Raw genomic sequence first — 22,280 nt, forward strand, 5'->3', positions numbered from 1 at the left:
CAATCCATGGGGCCGTCAAAGAGCTGGACACAACTTAGTGACTAAAGAACAATAAAGTGTGTATACGTTAATCCCAAGTTTTAACAGGTTCTGTAAAACTCTGTATAACCTGGCCTGCACCGACCTCTCTGATCTTATCCGCTGTCTTCCCTCCCACTCCCCTCAGCTCACTGAACTTTAAATTCTCAGAGCTCATTCCCACCCCAGGACCTTTGCACCTGCTGTTTCCTTTGCGGAGAGTGCTCTTTTGGCTTCTCCTTTTCCTGGCATCTATGCAAATCTCAGTTCCTCTTCAGAAAGACCTTTCCTGACCACCTAGCTAAACGGAGACCACCCTCCCCGCCCCCATGGCACTCTTTACACACCACTGTTCACAGCACCTTCTGCAGTCTCACAGGATCTGGTTCATCTGTCCACCTGCTGTTTGTGTCTCCTGATAGAATAAGGATCCTCCCTTGCTCGTTCCAGTGCCCCAGAGTCTCCAGCACCTGGCACCGTACCCGGCACTGGGGAAAAAGGAGTCAGAACCTTAGGAGCCAAATGGAGGTGGCAATGTCCTTTGGAGCAGGATAGGGAATGGAAGGGAACTGTGATATTGTCATGGCCAGGGGACTGGGGCTTCTCCAGAGAGAGGGCGCGTGTGAAAGGGAGTGGGGGAGGGCTGCTGCTTGGTGACGGTTATTCCAGTTTATTCATAGCGTATTTCTAAAAGGAATGGTGTGTGGGCCTTCCACGGTGGTCCAGGGGCTAAGACTCCACGCTCCCAATGCAGGGGGCCTGAGTTCTATCCCTGGTCAGGAGACTAGATCCCACACGCTGCAACTAAAAGATCCCACCTACTGTAATCAAGACTGAAGATCCCTGGTACCACAGCTGAGACCCACCCAGTGCAGCCAAATATATATATATATATTTTTAAGTAAAATGAAGAAAAAGGAACGGGGTGAGTGTGAATGTGTGTGTGAGAGAGAGAAGAGAAGCATCCTTGTCCAGATATAGTAGGAGTGACATTAGCAGTGTCACAGCATGCATCACTGGAGAAGGAAACGGCAACCCACTCCCGTGTTCTTGCCTGGAGAATCCCAGGGACAGAGGAGCCTGGTAGGAGGCCGTCTATGGGGTCGCACAGAGTCGGACATGACTGAAGTGACGCAGCAGCAGCAGCAGCATGTATCATTGAATTGTTGGTGTCATTGTGTAGTCACTAAGTTGTGTCCAACTCTTTGCGACTCTGTGGACTGTAGCCCACCAGGCTCTTCTGTCCTTGGGATTTCCCAGGCAAGAACACTGGAGTGGGTTTCCATTTCCTCCTCCAGAGGATCTTCCCGACCCAGGGATCAAACCCGCATCTCCTATTGGCAGGTGGGTTCTTTACTGCTGAGCAACCAGGAAAGCCCATCATTTAATTTCCGCCTGGTATTTCAGGGTCCATGCTCTCTCCAAGCCTTTATCACCCACAAGAGCCTCTCCTCCAAGCTGCAATCTGAGAGGATCCGCTTGGGGAAACAAAATGACACCCCGGGCCATTGCAGTTCAGCATTATCATTTCTTTCCACTTCCTTATTATGAGGTGGGAATAAAGATAGTTCCCTTAATTTCAGAAGAAATGAAAATGATTTTTCTCTGGGCTGTGGGGTAACTTCCCCCACCTCCTCTGTCTGCTGCCAGCTCAGATTCACATGTCCTTATAGGTTTTCGGGGGGCCCTTCTCCACCAAATCTTGTTATTGAATGTAAACCTCAAAGCAGGAATTCAAAAGAATGACACTCAAGGCAGCTATATCTTTTTTTAAAAGCTGAGAACTGAATATACAGTCAAAACCTACCTTTCTCTTCTTCATGTTTTTTTTTTTTTCTTTCTCTTTTCCTAGTGGATAAGGAAAAAATGCAGGTGCTTGTTTTAAGGCTGAATTCTCAGAAAGGTAATGCCATATTGAGTTGTAGCTTCAGAAAACTGCTGGGAAAATTGATGTGCACACAGTCTGTTCTCAGTGAACTGAACAGAAATACGAATGTTGGAACAGAGCTGAAATGGCAGTGGTTGGATGGCAAGGGAGACTGGAATTTTCTTTTTCTTTCATCTCCTCCCAGTGTTCATTTTTGGAGCATGTTCTTTCTGTTGCCAATGAACCAGCCTCTGCAAACATGGTCCCCAGTACTGCCACATGGCTGTTGTTTAAACTGTCCCCTTTCGCCTGTCATCTCAGTGAAACTCATCCATCTTTCCTGGCTCATTTGTTAATCTGATGCATGCTGTTGCTGTTTCAGAGAGTTCTTATGTTCTAGACCTTGGCTGGAAAAAGAGGTGACCATCCACCTATCACTGAGGAGCCGTAGCCCCCGAATAGTAAATATTTGCTTGACAAGTGATTTATCGCCTTTCAGGCCATGATTAAAGTTTAACTTTCATCGAACAACCACTCCATCTATATTGAGACAAATAGATATTTGCGGACATGTGTGGTGGCCCTTTCACTGTCTCCTGAAAGTCTCTCTGGCTCCCCACTAATCTATTCTCTTCATAGCACTTTGTTTCGAAAACAAAAATATAGTCATGCCACAGCCTGTGTGTCATATTCTAAGGCTCCCTGGTGCCCTCAGGATTCAGTCCACACACCTTATCCACCTTTTTTTTTTTAAGATTTTTTTTTTGGATGCAGACCATTTTAAAAGTCTTTGTTGGATGTTTTACACCATTGTTTCTGGTCTGTGTCTTGTTTTTTTTTGGCCTTGAGGCATGCAAGATCTTAGTTCCCTGGCCAGGGATCAACCCCGCGCCTCCTGCATTGGAAGGTGAGGTGTTAACCACTAGGCCACCACAGAAGTCCCTACCCAGACCTTAAGATCCGGCAGGGTTTGGCTTTTCATGGAGATTTCCAGCCCCATTTTCTGCTTCCTGTCTGGGAGGCCAGACCCTGGTGTGTCTCGAGGGGCCAGTCAGGAGGCAGAACCATGTGGTGCTGTGAACTAAGGTCGGCATTACAGGAATCAGAACATACAAGGATGTCACATACAGAATATACAAGGAGCTTGGGGAAGAAAACTTCATAAACGGGAGCTGAGGAGGAAGAGAATTCCAGCAGCTTGGTGTGTCCGGCTGACACAGGGACCCCGTGAAAGGGACTGATGTAGAAGTCCACGGAAGTCCATAGAGGCCTGTGGCTGCTGCCCACGTGACTTTGCAGCTGCGTGTCCAGAGACGGGCTGAACGTCCCTGCTGATCAGCGGAGCTGGGACAGAGGGCAGGAGAGGGGAAGGACACACGGGACGCTGCCGGCACGCTGCCTCTGTCTGCCTCTCGCCTCGCCTAACCGAGGACAGCCTGAGAGCACACTGGCGGCCGCGCCACCTGGGTCTCCCTGGTCCTGTACGACGTCACTTTTCAGCACCTCTAACCCAGAAGCGCACACAGAAGGGCAGTCTGGCCATCGCGGTTCCCAGCACAACGAAGCTGCTAATGGAATAGTCCAGAGGAGTGGGACTGGGTGGAAAATAGAGACACAGTCCCCGTGCTCAAGAGCAGATGCATCCCAAGATGGTATCTGGGCACTTCTGCTGTGTGATGTATGATATAGTTCTTTCCTCTGCATCCCCACCAAGTCTTCAGTAAAATCCGCTCTCCACTGACTTTGCTTCCTTTTCCTTTTCCTTCCTCCCTACACCGACCACCCCCGCCTCCGCCCCTCGCTTCTTCCTTGTAGGTGACCTGAGTCTGGCCTGAAATTGACGTGGGAAAGAACAAAGTCTGCAGAGTTGGCCCAAGCACATACACTTTCTATTTTATTAAAGGGGAATGTGAGTTTCTAGAGTTGAGAAATCACAATCTAGGCCAACTCTCTCCTTCTATGTTAATTTTAAATCTTATATTTAAATGGTTTGCCAGAGAGGGAGGATGGGGAGGAGGGACAGTTAGAGAGTTTGGGATGGACATGTATGCACTGCTGTATTTAAAATGGATAACCAGCAAGGTCCTACTGTGTAGAACAGGGACCTGTGCTCAGTGTTATGTGGCAGTCTGAATGGGAGAAGTTTGAGGGTGAGTGGATACATGTACGTGGCTGAGTCCCTTCGCTGTCCACCTGAAACTGTCACAACATCTAATCGGCTATACCCAGTACAACATTTGAAAGTTTAATTTTAAAAAAGTCTTATATTTTAAAGTTACAAAAGTAACACCTTCTTGTACGAAATACAGCAACATATAAATAATATTTAAAAAAGTAAGTTCTGTCTCTGTTATTCCCTTCCAGCCCCACTTACTCCTTGTTTCATCATCAAAAAAGCAGAAGCCCAGGGAGGTTGAGTGCCTTGCTCTAAATCATATGACACGCATTTTGGCCTGTAATGGAGCCTCTCAGGAGCGACCCATCTCTCAAAAGGCCAGACTCTGAAAGCCTGTTCTCTGAAACGCTGGTTGCCCACCCAGGAGGTCTGGGAGTGTCTTCACCTAAAACAATTTGCATTGATCATTGTGGTTACAATTTCCATTTCTCCATTAAAGTGGGCAGAGTGAGGGTCATTATCAGAACCTCATGTGGGGCAGTTGTATCTCGGTGGGGGCAACCATGAATTGTGTCAAGGACGGGTCTCTGGTTCAGAGACTCAATTACAAGTCGAGTGAGGTCAGCTTGTTAACTTGTCTTTGCAGTGACCAGGCGGCTTGCGGATACAGTGTCTGACCCAGGGATTTTTCAAAGGCTTTGATCACGGTTCACAGTATGAAGTACGTTTTACGTAGCAGCCCAGTATGCACCCATCACACATACATACTCGCGTGCACCTCTGAAACAACAAAGTATGAGGTCGCGTTGAGGAGGCCTGTGTAGCAAGGATCTGAGTGTGGCTTCTGGGAGCCAAGGGCGGCCTCCAGTCAACAGTCAACAAGAGTCCAAGGTCCTAAATCCAGCAGGCTGTTAGGAACTGTTGGAAATCTTCACAGCATGGACGTGAATGTGGAGCAGAGCCTTCCCCAGTTGAGCCTCAGAAGAGCCTGCAGCCCCAGCTGACACTTGACATGTGATAGTGGCCCTGTGAGATCAGGATCAGAGGACCCCGTTAAGCCATAACCAGTGTCCCGACCTGTGGGGTCTTGGAGATGCTAAACAGAAGTGTATTATTGCTGCACAGCAAAAACTGACACAAAGGCCTTGTCTCTGCGTGGAGATACAAAACGCAATACAGAAATCTAACTTAATCTACCAACAGATCTTTTCCAGTTTAAGTGCTGGTAATAGACAACCCAGATGGGAAAAAAACCTCCCTGTGGAGGTGCTAAAGTCCTGCAACTCATGACCAGCAGATGAAGGCTTTTGGAGTCAAACATCCCATGATGTTTAGACTGTGATCCCACACAGTTCTGGGAAATTACTTTCTCTCTGACACCTTTGTTGGGTTCTGATTGTGATCAGAATAGTCACCAAGACTCCCAAGTGGGCTGTTAGTTGCGGCAACACTTCTTGAGCAAGGGCTCTGCTGGAGAAATGTCTTGATCACAGGCTGGGCGTCCACACAGATGGCAACTGAACTGATGGGGCAATACCAGTGGGCCAGCCCAAGGGAGAGGTCAGACGCTGCCAGGCAGAGCCCTAGCACCCAGATCCGGCAGTGACCCCACAGAACCTTTGTCCCTAGCTGCTCAGCCCCACAAGTTGCCGTTTGCATGTGGCATTGATTTGCGTAGTACACACTGGTTCACTTTGGAGAAGGAGGCAAAACAGACCTCTTCATGTCCCCAAGCACGGAAACACTGGGGCCTGATGTTGCTTGCCTGTCTTATTTGTTTAGAAACATGAAGGCTTGGATGGATGGAACTGTCATCTGTTTGCTACCTCTCATTCCTTTTTCATTTTCATAAAATGTGTCTTTATTTCAGTATCTCACATAGTGAGGATGAAGAAATACTCAATAATGAAGGGCATGAGTGTGCGTCCCAAAAAAGGACCATTTTAGAAATGACACAGATGCTCAATATAAGATCATTTTCCTTAATAATCTCGTGATATGTACTTGTTAAATATGTTGATGAATTGCATCGACAATGCTGTCTTATGACATAAATGCTGATGTTATGTAAGTAGCAGCAGTGTATCCAGTTGCCCACTGACTTAGTGGTCAGATTGTTGCAGCCCAACCATTTAGTTGACTAAGTCATCAGTAAGATTTGCAACGATGAAACAAAACACAGGAAAACCCACAAAACAGCCTGTGTGTCTGGATGTTGAATTCTGTGCGTTTAGTCAGTCATGTCGAACTCTTTGGGATTCCATGGACTGCAGCCCACCAGGCTCCTCTGTCCATGGGATTTACCAGGCAGGAATACTGCAGTGGGTTGCTATTCATTCCCCTTTTTTTAAAAAAAAAGATTTTTTAATGTGGACCATTTTAAAAGTCTGTACTGAATTTGTTATAATATTGTCCATGTTTTATGTTTTGTTCTTTTTGCCAAGGGGCATGCGGGATCTCAGCTCCTCTGACCAGGGATTGAACCCAAGTCCGCTGCATTGGAAGCCGAAAGTCCTAACCACTGGACCACCAGGGAAGCTTCCTTCCCATTCTTGTTTAAAGCGGTTTATAAGAAAAGTCCTCCAGAAAAACCCAGTCTCTCCCCTCACGTTCACCCCCATGCCTTTCCCGCTACCCCCACCCCACATGCCTTTTTTGGGGGCCATGTTTAAGGAAGGGGAATGTCATTCTCCAGAGAGCTGCCAGAGCTCTCATTCACATGGTCAGCTGGATGATTTCAGTTCAGTTCAGTCACTCAGTCATGTCCGACTCTTTGCGACCCCATGGACTGCAGCACGCCAGGCCTCCCTGTCCATCACCAACTCCTGGAATTTACTCAAACTCATGTCCAGTGAGTTGGTGATGCCATCCAACCATCTCATTCTCTGCCATCTCCTTCTCTGCCATCCCCTTCTCCTCCTGCCTTCAATTTCTCCCAGCATCAGGGTCATTTCAAATGAGTCAGTTCTGCGCATCAGGTGGCCAAAGTATTGGAGTTTCAGCATCAGTCTTTCCAATGAGTATTCAGGACTGATTTCCTTTAGGGTGTCAGATCCCTATTTGACTGTGCATGACTCCCCATTACTGTCAGGACAGAGTGTGTGCTCCATGGCCCTGGAAAGCCTGACTTCTGCCCTGTCTCAGGCCTCACTTCACTGCCCTTGTTCTCCAACCATGTTCCTTCTGCTCAGGGCCTTTCTCCAGACTGCATCCTCTACCTGGGAAGAGCCATTGCTCTTTCCCTTTCGGCTCATCCTTCGGTTCTCAGCTTAAATGTCACCTCCTCAGAGAAGCCCTCCTGGATCCACACCTGACCGTGAGGTCTCACTCTCAGATACCTATATCCTTCTGGCACATAGCAGGATTTCGGTGAGCTGCAGACAGAGTCCCCATGCACCAACGTTATTCTGTGAAGGTGGACAGCATTGCCTGGCTTCCACTACCATCCAGCGACCCCAGTAAAGATTTGCCACAGAAATGATTGCTAAAGAAATCTATGAACAGATGAATGAATGGAGACCGATGTAATGTTTCTAATGTGTTTTTTTATTCTGAGACTACTTCATTTCCCAGAGACTACGAGAAGAACTTTTCTCATCTTCTGATAATTACCACTTTAGCTCTGAGGTTTATGGTGGCTGGATCATGGTTTCCTCTAGGGCAGGGGTCCCCAGCCTCTGGGATCTAATGCCTGATGGTCTGAGGTGGAGCTGATGTAATAATAATAGAAATAAAGTGCATAGTAAATGTAATGCCCTTGGATCATCCTGAAACCAGGTCCCCCACCCCATCCGTGGGAAAATTGACCTCCACCAAACCAGTCTCTGGTGCCAGAAAGGTCAGGGACCGCTGCTCTAGGGGACTAGTGTCTGCTCTCAGAGGGGTCAGCTTTGGTGATGCTGACAACGAGGGTGATAAGACTGTCATGGCGGGGGTGACGATGGCTGGTCACAGTCACAGGAAGGAGAGCTTTGGGTCTGGAGTGGTTCCAATCCTCAGTTAAGTCTTAAATGCTTAAAACTGGCCCTGAGAATGTGATTCTCTGAAGGAGAGTACTCTAGAGCCAAGAGTGGTCAGGATTCCAGGACTTTTTGTGGTCTCCTGCCAAATTCCCTGCTCCGTTCTTTCCGGAAACAGTGTTGTGTGGTGGGGGCCCTGGGAGGGCACATAGGTGTTGGCGCCTCTCGGCACAGGGTCCGTCAGACCTGACTACAGGGGAGGGGACGTCATTCATTCAGTCCCGTGGAATCCTTACTGTGTGTCTTCTTATCTCATTTAATCCTCATCTGTGCGATGCCTGAGTACTCAGTCTCCTCAGTCGTGTCCAGCTCTTTGCGACCCCGTGGACTTCAGCCCGCCAGGATCCTTTGTCCATGGGATTCTCCAGGTAAGAACACTGGAGTGGGTTGCCACCCCCTCTTCCAGGGGGTCTTCCCAACCCAGGGACTGAACCTGTGTATCCTGCACTGGCAGGCAGATTCTTTACCCACTGAGCCACCTAGTTACCCTCAATTCCAGAAGAGACAGTGGAAATTCAGAGAGGGGAAGTTGCTTGGTCTAAGATCATGCAAGTAATGTTAGAAGTGAGATCACATGGAGAATCCCGTCAGTATCCAGCCTCTTACCTCTCAACTGTACCACCACCCTGAAATCACTCTAGTCCAGTGAGGTCAGCTGAATATTTCCTGGGGTAGAAAACTCTCCTACCCTTGATATATCACATGTGCACCCACAAAACAATCCTGGTAGATAAAAATTTTTTAAGAAGAGCTGCTGCTGCTAAGTCGCTTCAGTTGTGTCCGACTCTGTGCGACCCCATAGACGGCAGCCCACCAGGCTCCCCCGTCCCTGGGATTCTCCAGGCAAGAACACTGGAGTGGGTTGCCATTTCCTTCTCCAGTGCGTGAAAGTAAAATGTGAAAGTGAAGTCACTCAGTATTGTCTGACTCTTCGCAACCCCGTGGACTACAGCCTACCAGGCTCCTCCTTCCATGGGATTTTCCAGGCAAGAGTTGTGGAGTGGGTTGCCATTGCCTTCTCCGAAGAAGAGCAGAGCCTGTTATTTTATAATCAGATGGCTTAGAAATGCAGACATTTGGGAGAAAGTTGACTTCCTGACAAATTCATACTAGCGTGTAAATGATTGATAGGAAATCTTTCCCTGAGAGCAGCTTTTGATAAGGGAGGAGAACATGGAGAAGTGGAAAGGGGGCATTTGTGCCTGAAGGACTCAAGGGGAAGGGGGAGATGGGAGGAAGGGGAGAGGGAGAGTGAAAAGAGGGGAAGAAAGGAGAAAAGGGCTTGGGAAATGAAAAGAGACCCAGGAAAGACTCCCTGATAGCTTTGCTCACTGCTCCAAGGTGACTAAGTGTAGTCTCTCTCAAAGAGATGCCAGGGGTGGCATTTGAGCATAGAACTGAGTGGTGGGAGACCAGGAAAAGACCTTGAAGGAGAGTGTTCCAGGCAAAGGGACCAGGAGGAAAAACCTTTGAAGTTAGACTTGGTTTGGCCAGAGTGATCTGGGATGAGTAGCAGGAAGTGATTTGGAAAGAGCATTTGAATGGGATTTTTATAGCTTACTACACACTTGAACAGGTGCTATGCTGTCTTCTTAAAAACTATCTTTTTAATAGCTGTGCTGGGTCTTCATTGCTGCACGCGGGCTTTCTCTTGCGGCAGCCAGCAGGGGCCACTCTTGGTCGTGATGCAGGGGCTTTTTACTGCGAGAGCTTCTGTTATTGCAGAGCACAGGCTGTAGGGGGCAGGCTTCAGTAGCTGTGACGTGCGGGCTTAGTTGCCCTGCAGCATGTGAAATCTTCCTGGACCACGGATCGAACCCGTGTTCCCTGCACTGGCAGGCCGATCCCTAACCACTGGATCACCAGGAAAGTCGTGTGTTATGTGATCTTGTTTGACCCAGCAGCCTCATGACTTAGAGTATCGGGACATTTGGAAGAGAGGAATCGGGGGGCCAAACTCTGGGCTCAGACGGCCTGGGTGCAGATCCTATTCATTTAGTTATTGTGTCGATCCTTGTTTTGCAGGTGGCTTGATGGAGACCAGCTATCTCCATCTTGAGCCTTTGGGGAAGATTTAATGAGATAGTGACACAACGTGTTCAGTGTGATAATTGGCACACATAAGTGCTTAACAATTGTTACCTATTACAATTCCTATCTTATATAGTCAAAGTGGCTTGTTTGGAAGAGCGTTTCAGCGTGCCTAGAAACCTCCTGGGAGTGATTCCGTGTCTCAGCCTACCGCACTGAAGGTACTCAGTAAGCGTTGGTTGAATGAGTGAAAGCATGAACCAATGTGGAGCGAATCAGGCAGAAACAGAAAGGAGAGCGTGGAAGTGTCGGTGGAGGACTCTGAAGATGATTCGGTGGACAGTGGGGAGCTACTGAAGGTTCTTGAGCAGGAGCAGGGAGGCGTCAGATGGGTTGAAGGAGGGAGGGTGTGGAAGCAGGATGAATAGTTGGCAGGCTGTGGGCATCTTCTGGGTGAGGAATAAAAGACTTGTTCTGGAGGTTCCAGAAGGAACGGAAGGAGGGCTTTCCTTCCATTCTTCCTGCTGAGATCGCCGTGGGTGGCTCCCTTCCGTGTTGTAACACACCCGTGCACCTCTGCATGTGATGTGCTGGTCTGCCTACTGCAGCCACCAGCATCCAGACCTCCTGGAGTGCTACCCTCGATGGCTCCAGGGTCCCCTCTCGTTCACCTGTCCTGTATATCCAGCCAGCAGACTCTTATTACAAAGGTGCCTCTGATGTTGTCACTCTTCTCTTTGAAAACTTCTGCTGACTTCCCACTGCCCCTCAGATAGCTTCAGCTCCCCTCTGTGGCTCCCAGGCCACGTCTACTCTTATCCTGCTGACCTCTCTAGCCTGTTTCTCCTGCTTCTCCTTTCTCTCAGGATTTCCCATTCAGGCTCAGCTGATCTGACCCTTCTCGGTCTCGAGTCTTCCTGGGTGACACCTGCTTGAACTGCTTCAGAGCCTCAACTGAAGGTTCCAGGGTGACCGGGAGCGGGGCTTTTCATCCTTCAAGGTGCCCTGGAATTGCCTGGGCAGGGCTTGTCCTCTACCAGGGAGCTTCCTCTTTAGTAGGCAGTTATGGTTTCCTCCTCCCTCACCTTTAGATTATCTATAATAGAAAGTTCTTGAGGCAAAGAAACTGTAATCTTTTATGCCATCCATCCATCCATCCATCCATCCATCCATCTATCTATCCATCCATCCATCCTTTCAGCCAGCCAGCCAGCCATCCGACTCATGTTTATTGAGCACGGTCAGTGTGCTGACTGCGAGTGCTAGAGGAAAAGTTTCTATTCTGGAGATCTGCCGATGGATGGATTGCTCACCTCACCTGTACATCATGGCAGCGGTGGTTGCTAACACTCTAGGTATGTCCTGATACAGTAAAACTGAAGCTCACAAGATGGTTTTTGAGAGGTGTAAGTATTCTTCACCATGTAAAGGGTTTCACTGTAGGATTAAGTAAAGCCAGAGAATTTTACAATTTGATGGGGCCTCAGGGAGCAGCTCATTCAGTCCCTTCATTAGGCAGCAGTGGACAGTGAGAGTTAAAAAGCTGAAGAACTCGCTTACAGTAAGTCAGCAGTGCTAAAGCCAGAGGGTCATGTCCGACACTGCTTTTCCATTCCTGGGACTGGTCACTTTCCATCATGCTGTGCCGTTGTACAGATCCTCTGCTGATGATGGGGATAATAAGGATGATAACTTTTATTTTTTGAGCACCAGACACTGTTGTGTTTTTTATGTTACAACATGGTTCTCCCAGCAGTCTCATTAATACCACTGAGAGTGCCAAGGCTCACAGAGGTTAAGCAGTTTTTCTAAGATCACACACCTCAGAAGTACCGGCCCTGGGAGTTCTAATCTGGGCCACCTGGCTCCTGAGCCCAGATTCTGAACCGCATCGCTCCAGAGCTTCTCTACAGAGAGGGATTGACCCACCTCCCCGGCCCTCCACCCCGCCCTGCAGAGAAGTGTGTTTCCACCCATTTATTTAAGGGTCCTTCTGTATTGAATGTAATTTCAGTTTGTGAACCAAATTGTGATTAGACCTTTCTGTAGTTCTCTGAAGGTATGAAGTACTAGGTGTAGAACCTCTGTTAAAAGTTCGTGAAGCTTTGCTGTTAAAACAGCATGAAAAGCAGTTTCTGTGATGCATGTGACAGTGAGCAGAACTGTGATCTAAGTAACAGGTGAATTGGGATCGTGGCCCTGGCATGGCTACAGACACCTGCACACTTTACAGAATGAGATGTTCGGAAATAAACCCATCCAAACCCCAGTGGTGTGCACTTTTTATAAGAAGCAACTATATTTAGGGACTGTTGTTATTGTTTAGTTGCTAAGTTGTGTTTGACTCTTTCGTGACCCCATGGATTGCAGCCTGCCAGGCTCCTCTGTCCATGGAATTTCCCAGGCAAGAATTCTGGAGTGGGTCTCCATTTCCTTCTCCAGAGGATCTTCCTGACCCAGGGATTGAACCTACATCTCCTGCATTGCAGGCGGTTTCTTTCCTGCTGAACCACCGGGGAAGCTCATATATAAGGGATCACTTACCAAAAAAACCTCTGTCTCTTAGCAGGGATTGGATGAAGCACTGTGATGTTAATGAATTAAGCACAGGCACATTCTGCCGGTCCCCAAAACCTTTTTTTAAAATTTAATTTTTATTGATTTACAATGTTGTGTTAGTTTCAGGTATACAGGAAAGTGATTCAGTTATACATATACATGTATCCATTCTTTTTCAGATTCTTTTCCCATACAAGTTTTTACAGATTATTGAGTAGAGTCCCCTCTGCTATTCAGTAGGTCCTTGTTGATTATCTGTTTCATATATAGTACTGAGTCTATGTTAAGCCCAAACTCCTAATTTATCCCTTCCCCCTCAAAAATCTTCTAATTGGAATCTTAAAGTTGACTTTTTTTTTCCTGTGTCCATGATTGGTTTCCCAGAACAACCCTCCCTCCTCAGTTTTTATAATCCGGGAATTCTCACTGTGAGTCGGAAGCCCCAGTAAAGCATAGAATCTAAAACAAATACTAGTTAGTTCTTTCGTTAGCTTTCGTCCCTTGAAGCTGTTATCAAAAGTAACCCTGGGAAGCATAAACTTAATGAATCCATCTCAGCAACATCTCCCCTGAAGTCATAGAAAAGAGAAAAAGAGAACATTATGAACCTTGCAGCAACTCTGGAGTTTTTATCAATTATCACAAACAGCATGAACCCCAGTCATTGAAATCATCTCAGGGAGTGGGAGGGCGGGAAGCGTGCTTATTTGCAAGGGAGCCTTATTGGCTGAGAACAAATGGGTTGCTATTTTTTATTTGTTTTCTCTGTTCGTCGGTAATGATTACAGGCTGGACTTGGTGTTTAGCGACAGGTTCCAGCAGGTCAGTGATGACAGCTCCATCACTGTCATTAGCGCCTTTTGTTTGCAGTGAACATGAAAAGCTGTTCAGTAATAAGGGAGTCCAGGGAAATAAGGAAGGGGAGGGGCAAAATGTGGGGACAAAGTGAGACAGTAAAGGAGAGAGCCAGGAATCCCAAATTCACATTAGAAGAAGTGGGTGCTTTGGTCACTAACTTCCCTGGGGGAGGGGCCTCAATTTTGACTTGCTGTTCTTTTTATTAGAAGAGTCATTGGTTGTGTCTGTAAAGACTTTTTTTTTTTTTTTTTTTGGTGCCAATTTGGGTTCCTAGAAATGCACTAAGGAGATACCCTTTTCGAAAAGGGCCTTTCTGCTTCAAGGGTGGTGTCTGGGAATGACTTTCGTTTCAGTATCTTCTTTAGCAGACAAAGGTAAAATGAAGGAAAATAGAGGAAATGCAGTGACCTTTGTTGGGGACCTATTGGGTTTCAGGCACAGTGCATTTTTATGAGCATTATCTCCTCCTCTTCTAACAACCCTGGGGTCCGGGCGGTGGTCTTGTTCCCCCTGAACTGATGAGAACAATAAAATATAAAAGTGTTACCTCGAAGATGACGCCAGCTAGTCAGGGCAGAGCTTGGGTTAGAATTCAGGTGTGTCTCTTGTTCCAGACTTGCTGCTCTATGCTGCAGCCCACCCACTTCCTCCCCAAAGAAAGAAAGAAAGAGAAACCACCCACTACCAAACAAAACACTGAATTCAAAGAGGCAAGGTTAAAAATCGCAGTATTTGGAAGACCGTGAAAATGTAGGCAGAAGTATGTATTTATTTGATGATTGAATCATGTGAAAGCAAGGATGATTTTTTTAAAAAGACTTATTGAAAGAAATTGTACAAATTATAAAAATGTGGTTTTTTTGGCAGGGGGGGAACTTACCCTTCCTCCTGGGGTGACCCTTGACAAGGCCTTCTGTGTTCCTTTTTTCTCTCCCCGCAAAAAAAAAGTGGGTGGAAGACGAAAGTTTGATATTTGGCTTATGCAAATCATCAGTGAATTTTGTGCCCCCTTGTCATTTTCGCTTTCTGATGCCTGACCAAGCTCCTTTGAGTTGAGTGCCTACTTCTTACACATCTCTGATCCTTTTCTGGACAAGTTCTCTGAATGTTGTGCCTTCAGTCTTGAGAAAACCAGCCAATTGTGATGACAAGCATACAGGGAAAAAGACGGGGGAGGTGTGACTTGGTGGGAGAGAGAGAGAAAGAGGGCAGGGCTCTTGGGATGACCAAATCAGGCTGTTTCTGCTGTGACATTGCATTTAACGTCCAGAATTTGACCTTAACCATGTCTGGGGCACTCTGTGGACCATATAAGCTATTGACGGAACGTTTACTCAAATATTAGTTAAAGTCAAGGCTCCTGGTACAATGTGGCTGATGTGAATGCATTTAAAAGATTTTTTTTTTTTTTTTAAATGGAGTCTCACCTCAGGTTTTCTTATGAACTTCTGGGTGTCCTTTAACTTCACTCTGGCCAGAGTGATGGGTTCCGAACATGGACTTGTGTGCGTTGCTGTGAAAAATTAAGAAGTAAATGAAAACCCCAGGCCCATGTGGGGAGAGTTGCCACCAGACACCAAGACTGAGGATCAGAGAGGCTGGAAATCCCTCCTGCCTGGGTACTTGGCCTCCAGCTGTTCCACTTCCCTGTATCATCCTTCTGTTGGGTTTGCGTGCATAGTGTTGCTTAGTTAGTAAGCCGAGTCTGACTCGATGGGACCCCACGGAATGTAGCCCACCAGGCTCCTCTGTCCATGGGATTTCCCAAGCAAGAATACTGGAGTGGGTTGTGATTTACATCTCCAGGGGATCTTCCCAGCCCAGGGATTGAACCTGCAATTCCTGCATTGGCAGGAGGATTCTTTACCACTGAGCCACCAGGGGAAGTAGGATTCCCCTACTTTGATGGTAAAACCACAAGAGCCTGAATGCCAATTCTAGTTCTTAGCGACCATTATTAACATCCAAAGGCAAGCCACTGCATGCAGGGGCATGGTGACCACCTTGGACAGACAGCTCCTGTACCAGTGGGCTCCTAAGGCCAGCTCTGCTCCCACTAGGGAGCTCTCAGCCCAATTTGCCCTGCTTACTTAGCTTGAGACAAGTAACCTTCCAGCTGTTCGGTTTCTCTTTGCAGAGTTTATAGGGAGTGTGGTGGGGGGCAGGGGATTGGGGTGCTCAGGGTCAGGACTGAGGCTTTAGGGGCTGGCCCGCCGGGGGCTGTTCAAAGCCGACCTGCACCGAGGCTTCAGCATCACCTGCGTGAGCAGGTGGGGCTCGCGCATCTCTGGAGCCACCCCACACCGTCTAGAGGATGCTGATGGGTTCTGTCCAGTTTGAGAACTGCCGTGTCCGGGGGAACAGGGACCTTCTTGTTGTCCACTGGGTGCTAGGCATCGGGTCCTGGGCGCCCTCGGCTCGCAGGGGTCCCCAGGGGGGCAGAGAGGGCGGCGTGAGCCCCTGGAGCTGCGGGCGGGAAGTCGGGAGCAGGAGGAGGAGCAGGAGGAGGAGTAGAGGAAGTCCCCCGTGGCCACCCCGAGGGGAGGGCGGGACGGTGCCCACAGGCAGCGGGTCAGCCGGCGAGAAGCGGGGCCGCTGGGCTCGGGCGCCCAGGGGAACTGGCCGCAGGGCGCGCGCGCTCCCCGCCGACCCCCGCGGGAGGGGCGGGGGCGGGGGCGGCGGCGCGCGCGCGCGCGCGGGGGGGGGCGGGGCGGGCGCGCGGCGGCGGCGGCGCGCGCGGGGCGCTGGGCGGGGGCGCGCGCGGGGCGGGCCGGGGGGGCTGCCCCGGGGCGGCCCCCCCAACGTCGGGGCGCGGCGGGCGGCGGCGGCGGGAGCGCGTCCCGTCCGGGTCCTGAGGAGCCGCCGCCGCCGCCGCCGCTCGCCAACATGGCGGACCTGGAGGCCGTGCTGGCCGATGTCAGCTACCTGATGGCGATGGAGAAGAGCAAGGCGACCCCGGCCGCCCGCGCCAGCAAGAAGATCGTCCTGCCCGAGCCCAGGTACCGGCTCCCCGCGCCCGGGCGCCGCCGCCGCCCCCCGCGCGGCCGCCAGCGACCCCCTGCGTCCGGGAGGGTCGGGCGCTCAGTCCGCCTCTGACCCCCGGGCCGGCGCTGGGGGGAGCGGGCGCTGAGGGGCCGGCCTCGCCGTGCCCGTCTCTGAAATGGGGCTTCGGAGGGCTGTTGCGGGGGGAAACTCCGGGGGAGAGCGCCCCGAAGTGCCCGGCGCGGCGGCCGGCGAGCAGCGAGCGCCCCTGTGAGGGGTTGTGCGGCTGCGGTGTGACTTCGCTGGTCCAAGCCCGTCCCTGCTCCGCTTCCTGCCCCATCCCTTTCTCTCGGGCCAGCCCCGAACCTGCGGTCCCCCCTGTTTTAATGGCTGTGCTCCCCTCCTGCCCCATCGCTGTCCTTCCAGCCGCATCGGTGTCACCCTCGTCCTCCCCTCCAGCCCCCACATACGGTCCCCCGCCTGCCCCGCCAGCCCTTCTGCCCGGCGGTGCCTGTCTTTCCCTTGCGCTCCATCCCGGCCGTTCCTTACATAGTTCCTGCGGCTGTGCCCCTTTCCAACTCCATCCTCTCCTCAGCTCCCTCTGGGAGTCTTAGTTGGGGAGTGCAGGCGAGTTGCCTTTTTTTTTTTTTTTTGCCCCGGGCACTTAAATTACCGTTTTCCATGCTCGCTCCCCCTTTTAAGGTCCACCAGGCAGCAAATAGTGAATTCTGACCCACTTGGTTTTCTCTTTGGTACGTGGTGACAGGTCCCACTGGCGGCACTTTACTAAAAGGTTGAAATGGGGATCACTTCAAAACCCATGTTGAATGGGTGATTTCAGGCAGAAATTTTGTTTATATTACCAGCCAAGGACCCGATTGAATTGGCAAGGGTCTTGGTGAGGTCCATACCAAGTTGTAGTTTTTTTTGCCTCAGAAATGATTTTTTATTGGTGAAGTAATGAAAGACTTGATTAGTTCATATCATTGGCATTACCTATCATTGGCATTACCCAGAAAAGGTCGTTTATCAGATTAATAGTGAGTTTCAGGTAGTGTATCAGAGGATTGGAGTTGGATTCTTTTTTTTTTTTTTCCCCCTTCAGCTTCCTTCCTAACTAGCACCATCAGGAGTGGTACAGCAAATGTGTCTCCTTGACACTTACAGCTCTTGGTGGAATTGATGATACAATGAGGCATCTTCTTAATGGTGAATTTAAAACTATGTATTTTTGTATATTACTGAAAACTAAAAAGCCATTCTCCATTTGAAAGCATCAGCCCTTCATGCGTTCTATGTCTGAGATTGCTTAAATATTACCTTGGCATAAGGGAAAAAAATATCTTTCTTGTGATACTGAGTGATCATCAGATTATTTTTTACAAGTCCAGGAGCCTGAGCCCCATGATATAGAAAATGTCAGTCCCTTTGTGCTGTTTGTTGTGAAAAGTCAAATTGTGTACATGAAGATGTGCTTCCTGAATGTTTGTGGCTCGCTTGTCCTTCTTAGCCCCTGCGTCTTGGTTTTGCAGGGGAAAACCTACTTTGATGAGCAGGAACAGGCAGGAAATGTCAGGAAGAGTGGAGCATCATGAATACAGCACTCCTGTTCCAGACTTTCACATGTCCAGAGCTCACTGACAAGCAGTGCTGTTTAAAATTTCTGGCAAATGGAAAACTAAGTAAAACGGGAACCCCAAATGAAACCTGAATTTCATTTAAAAAAACCAAACACCCTGCATTTCTATAAATGTCATATATAATGCTTACTTTCTTTTCCTCTCTTTCTTCCTCAAGGACAGGGAATCCTAAGTATATAAGTATCTGTATGTAAAATCAACAAATCTTAACTCATGGACAGTTTTTTTTTGGGGGGGGGGCGATAAGAATATATATTATTGTAAACATTAGGAACTTCTGTTCATTTTGTTTTTCTTGGTGTTTTGAACTTAATATGACTTCTGCTTTTTTAATGTCCCTCCTAAGAACATCCTTAGTGCTTAGGGTATTCACTTCCTTGTGTGAAGGCCTTTGTTTTCAGTGACATTCTTTGGTAATGCTCTGTTTAAGGCAGAATTAGTGACGGGCCAGCGGATTTCTCATGACATTTTAGAATTGAGACATAGAAACAGGAGAGTAATTTTAGGAAGCAGCTCTTTAGTAATTGTTATTCTGTTGCTGTTTCTCTCTCTCTCTCTCTCTCTCTCTTTTTTTTTTTCCCCCAAATAGACTTTTGAATTAGGCCATTGGAGCATTCTCCAGCGATTCTAACTTGTCTTGAATTTATCTCAACTGGCTTTACTTTTCTCCTGCAACCATTCACATAGTCACTGCCACTCCCTGTGCTGAGCTAGGATTCTGTACGTTGAGTCATCAGATCAAACATCACATCTTTCTCCACCTGGACGGCAGTTGGTGGCTCTTCTGCTTGATTTGGGGATGGGGTGGGAGGTTGGGGGATTTCTAGATCTGGTAAGAAAGTAAATTTCACATGAAAATGCCTCAGTGTTTTGACTCAAAAGACTAGAGTGATTTCACTCTTTGGTGAAGGATGCAGGTCAGATGTTCTCTGATAAGTTTCTGTCTCAGCTTCGTTTTGAGGACTTCGTGGTCACCAGCCTCTGGCATTCCTGAGCGAGAGGTTTAGCTTTATATGTCCAGTTTCTAAACGGGAAGCATAAAACTGGCCATTGGTTTACCCCCAGTGACTCTTTTTTTCCAGCCAACTATTTGAAGCCACTGTAACATTTTGTGTGCTTCCTTATTTTATACTTCACTTTTTCCTCCAGTTTTGCACAGAGAGACAACAGAGCAAAGCAATATCCAGCTAATTTCAATGAAAGGAGGAGTGTGCAGCCCCCTGCCTGTTATGGGAGAGTCTCAGAAAATGGAACATTCCGCCCAGGGGAGATTTGGCTTCTCAGAGATGGCAAAGAGGCAACCATTTTGTTAGGCTGACATGTTATTCAGTTAATGAACCAATGAGTGTAAATCCTGTAAAAGCTGCCTGTTTGTTCAAATTATACAACTGCTTTAGTTTACTGAAACATTTGTTGTGCTAATGTAGGTGAAAATGGGGTCTGTTGGTGACAGGCAACTGTGACCCATGGATGCTCTGCACATGCCCAGTTGAAAACACGCACCTTCACATGTGTGTGCCAGTCGTTTTATGCCATGTTAGGGAAGAAACATTTAATAGGGACTAATTCAGAAACCAATACCTGCAAAGGATCAGCACGTTAAGCCCTGTAGAGTCGGGGCAGCTTTTCCTCTGGTCTCATTACTCTCATAATCTTTTCTGAACAGCAGGATTCAGTTGACTTGAGTTGACACATTCTTGCAAGAGGTTCAGTCACAAAATCGATCTCTCCTCCAGAGTTTTATTTCTGTTCAGTGGACATTGAAAATTCAGGCTCATCCATCACAAAACTTGTCCTTTCCAAGTCACGGGAAAGCCTGAAAGCATTTTAAAGAGCCTTTATAATTTTCTGGAAACATTTTCAACTGTCCTGAAGAAGGTTTGTGGTACTGTTTATTCCATGAATTCAGTGCACAGTTGTAGAGCTGTTTTCCTGAGCCAAGCAAGGCCTGGCCTGACAGCTCTTCCTTCAGGGGCTTACAAGAGCCAACTGACTAGGAAAAGACCCTGATGCTGGGAAAGACTGAGGGCAGGAGGAGAAGGGAGTGACAGAGGATGATTGGGTTGGATGGCATCCCCTACTCAATGGACGTGAGTTTGAGCAAACTCTGGGAGATAGTGAGGGACAGGGAAGCCTGCCGTGCTGCACTTCTTGGGGTCGCAGAGAGACATGACTTAGCGACTGGACAGCAAGACAACATCACAGTCTAGTAGGAAATACACAGGGAGTTGAGGAAGGTGTTGACTTCCGTGTGCAACTGCCGGAAGATTCTTTCTAACTGTGGACAGGTAGCACAGAGTGGCCTTTACTATTCTGTTTTCACGGAATACATTATGCCTGCTCAGTGTTTTACAGTAATTTTTTTTAACTATCCCCCTTAAAAAGCTGCCTAGCCATAATATACATAGTAATATGGTACTGTGCACCCATCTGCTTTTAAAGTTATTGTAGGTGATTGGTCTTGAAAAATAGCTTCATTTTCTTCTGATGTGGAAATGGGATATATTCTGTAATTTCCCAACTCCAATCAGTGAGTGACTGGAAGATGATTTGAAAGATTCCTCTCCATTTGAGTTGGAGGGTTTTCTATGCCTACATGGCCAACTCTGAACTACAGAGTCAGGGTTGAACGAACAGCCTTCAGGGAAAAAGGCACTCTTTATTGTCGATAGGAGCGTTTCTATGTATGAAACAGTGCGTGCTTCTTTTTCTCTAAACTACACTTTCCAAATGTAATTTATTCTGACCTTTCAGCTATTACTTCATTCTTGGTCAAAGTTAATTTGCGCCAGTGACTTGAAGAGGTAAGGGCTGCATGCAGTCAGGAGTTCTTAGAAATAGATGTTCCCTTGCATTCAGATTGGGATCCAGAATCTTCCCAAGTCAAGCATTGTAAAAGGCTTGTGTTGAGAGCCCAGTTGATGTCTTTGAGTTCAGGCAGTCCCAGCTCTTAGAGTGATGTGTTTTGAGCTAGCCTCTTAAAAGAACCTCCTTGGTACCCTGAATTGGGCTTTGGCAAACATCTGTTTGGATCCAGTGTCTTCAAGGCTCAAAGAAGGGACGCTTCAGTCTTCAGCAGGTTCATGGCAAGCAGAGTAAGAGATGGGCCAGAGCAGAGAGGACACCCGGGGTCCCTGCAGCTGAGAGGGAAGCTTAAATTCCCCAAGGCAGTGAACGCCCCCTCTGCCGGGCAGTTTGCACCTTGAGGGCATGTGTTCCCCACAAGAGTCCTGTCAGGTATTAGCATAGGTCCCGTTTTCCAAAGAAGCAGGTGCCCGGGGAGGTTGAGGAACCCAACCCAGGCGACCGCTCACCGTGGCTGAGGCAGGAGCCGGAGTCAAGTCAAGGTTTCCCAGAGCCCGGCTGCTTTCCATCATGCTCTGCCATCTTACACTTCTGGGTGCGGATTCAGCCAGCTGCCAGGGTAGCATTGGGAAGTCAGAACCATCCTCAGAGACTGATAGAGAACAGCTATTCCTCTGGGACCTGAGGAAACGGTAATTATGACTAAGTGAATAAGCAGTTTCTGCCTTATTTCCCAGGAGGAGCTCGGGGGGTTAAATGCCTGTTCTGTTTAACAGGAGAAGTGTGATCTCACTGCTGTTAATGAGAAATTGTATAATAATAGACCGCCTCACCCTCTGGCCGCCCAACAGGATTTCTGTCTCTGTTATCATTTAGAGAAAAGGGCAGCCCAGGCTGCCCACTCTCCCCCTCCTGCCCCTCCACCACCAGCCCCCAATTTTTTTCCACTTCCAGGAAAAGGATAAAAGGAACAAAACTGTATTTTTGGCTTTATTTGCAATAAAAATCACTTTCTCATTCAAATAATCTTCCTCTGTTAGAAAACTGCCTTTGAAGACAGCTGTAGGTAAAAATGCATTTTCTGCGCCTGATGGTCTGTCCTTGTTTTCTGGACATGGGCGGTGGGGAAATGGAGATGATGAACTTGGCAACTCTGGCTTTCTTATTGTCAAGTCATTTGCCTGCAAAGTTATTTGCATGCTGATGAGGCCATGTGATCCGGAGCCACCTCTGCCTCTCCTCTTTTTCACTTCTTTATCCTTCTCTGTTTTTATTGAAAGAAAAGAAAGTGAAAGTGCAAGTCACTCAGTCGCATCCAACTCTTTGGGACCCCATAGACTATATATTCCATGGAATTCTCCAGTCCAGAATACTGGAGTGGGTAG

The 22,280-nt window shown here is 48.2% G+C and overlaps 1 protein-coding gene across 1 annotated transcript in view; it reads left to right on the forward strand.

Annotated features, from left to right (window-relative positions):
* The first annotated feature begins 16,354 nt into the window (after positions 1-16,354).
* Positions 16,355-22,280, forward strand: part of GRK3 (G protein-coupled receptor kinase 3) — a 110,800-nt gene continuing 104,874 nt past the window's right edge. Inside the window, exon 1 of the mRNA XM_052654640.1 lies at positions 16,355-16,467. Coding sequence (XP_052510600.1) covers positions 16,355-16,467 — 113 coding nt within the window. The remainder of the gene's footprint in view (positions 16,468-22,280) is intronic.

Source organism: Budorcas taxicolor, chromosome 17 (genome assembly GCF_023091745.1).
Source record: "Budorcas taxicolor isolate Tak-1 chromosome 17, Takin1.1, whole genome shotgun sequence".
NCBI classification, from domain to species: domain Eukaryota; kingdom Metazoa; phylum Chordata; class Mammalia; order Artiodactyla; family Bovidae; genus Budorcas; species Budorcas taxicolor.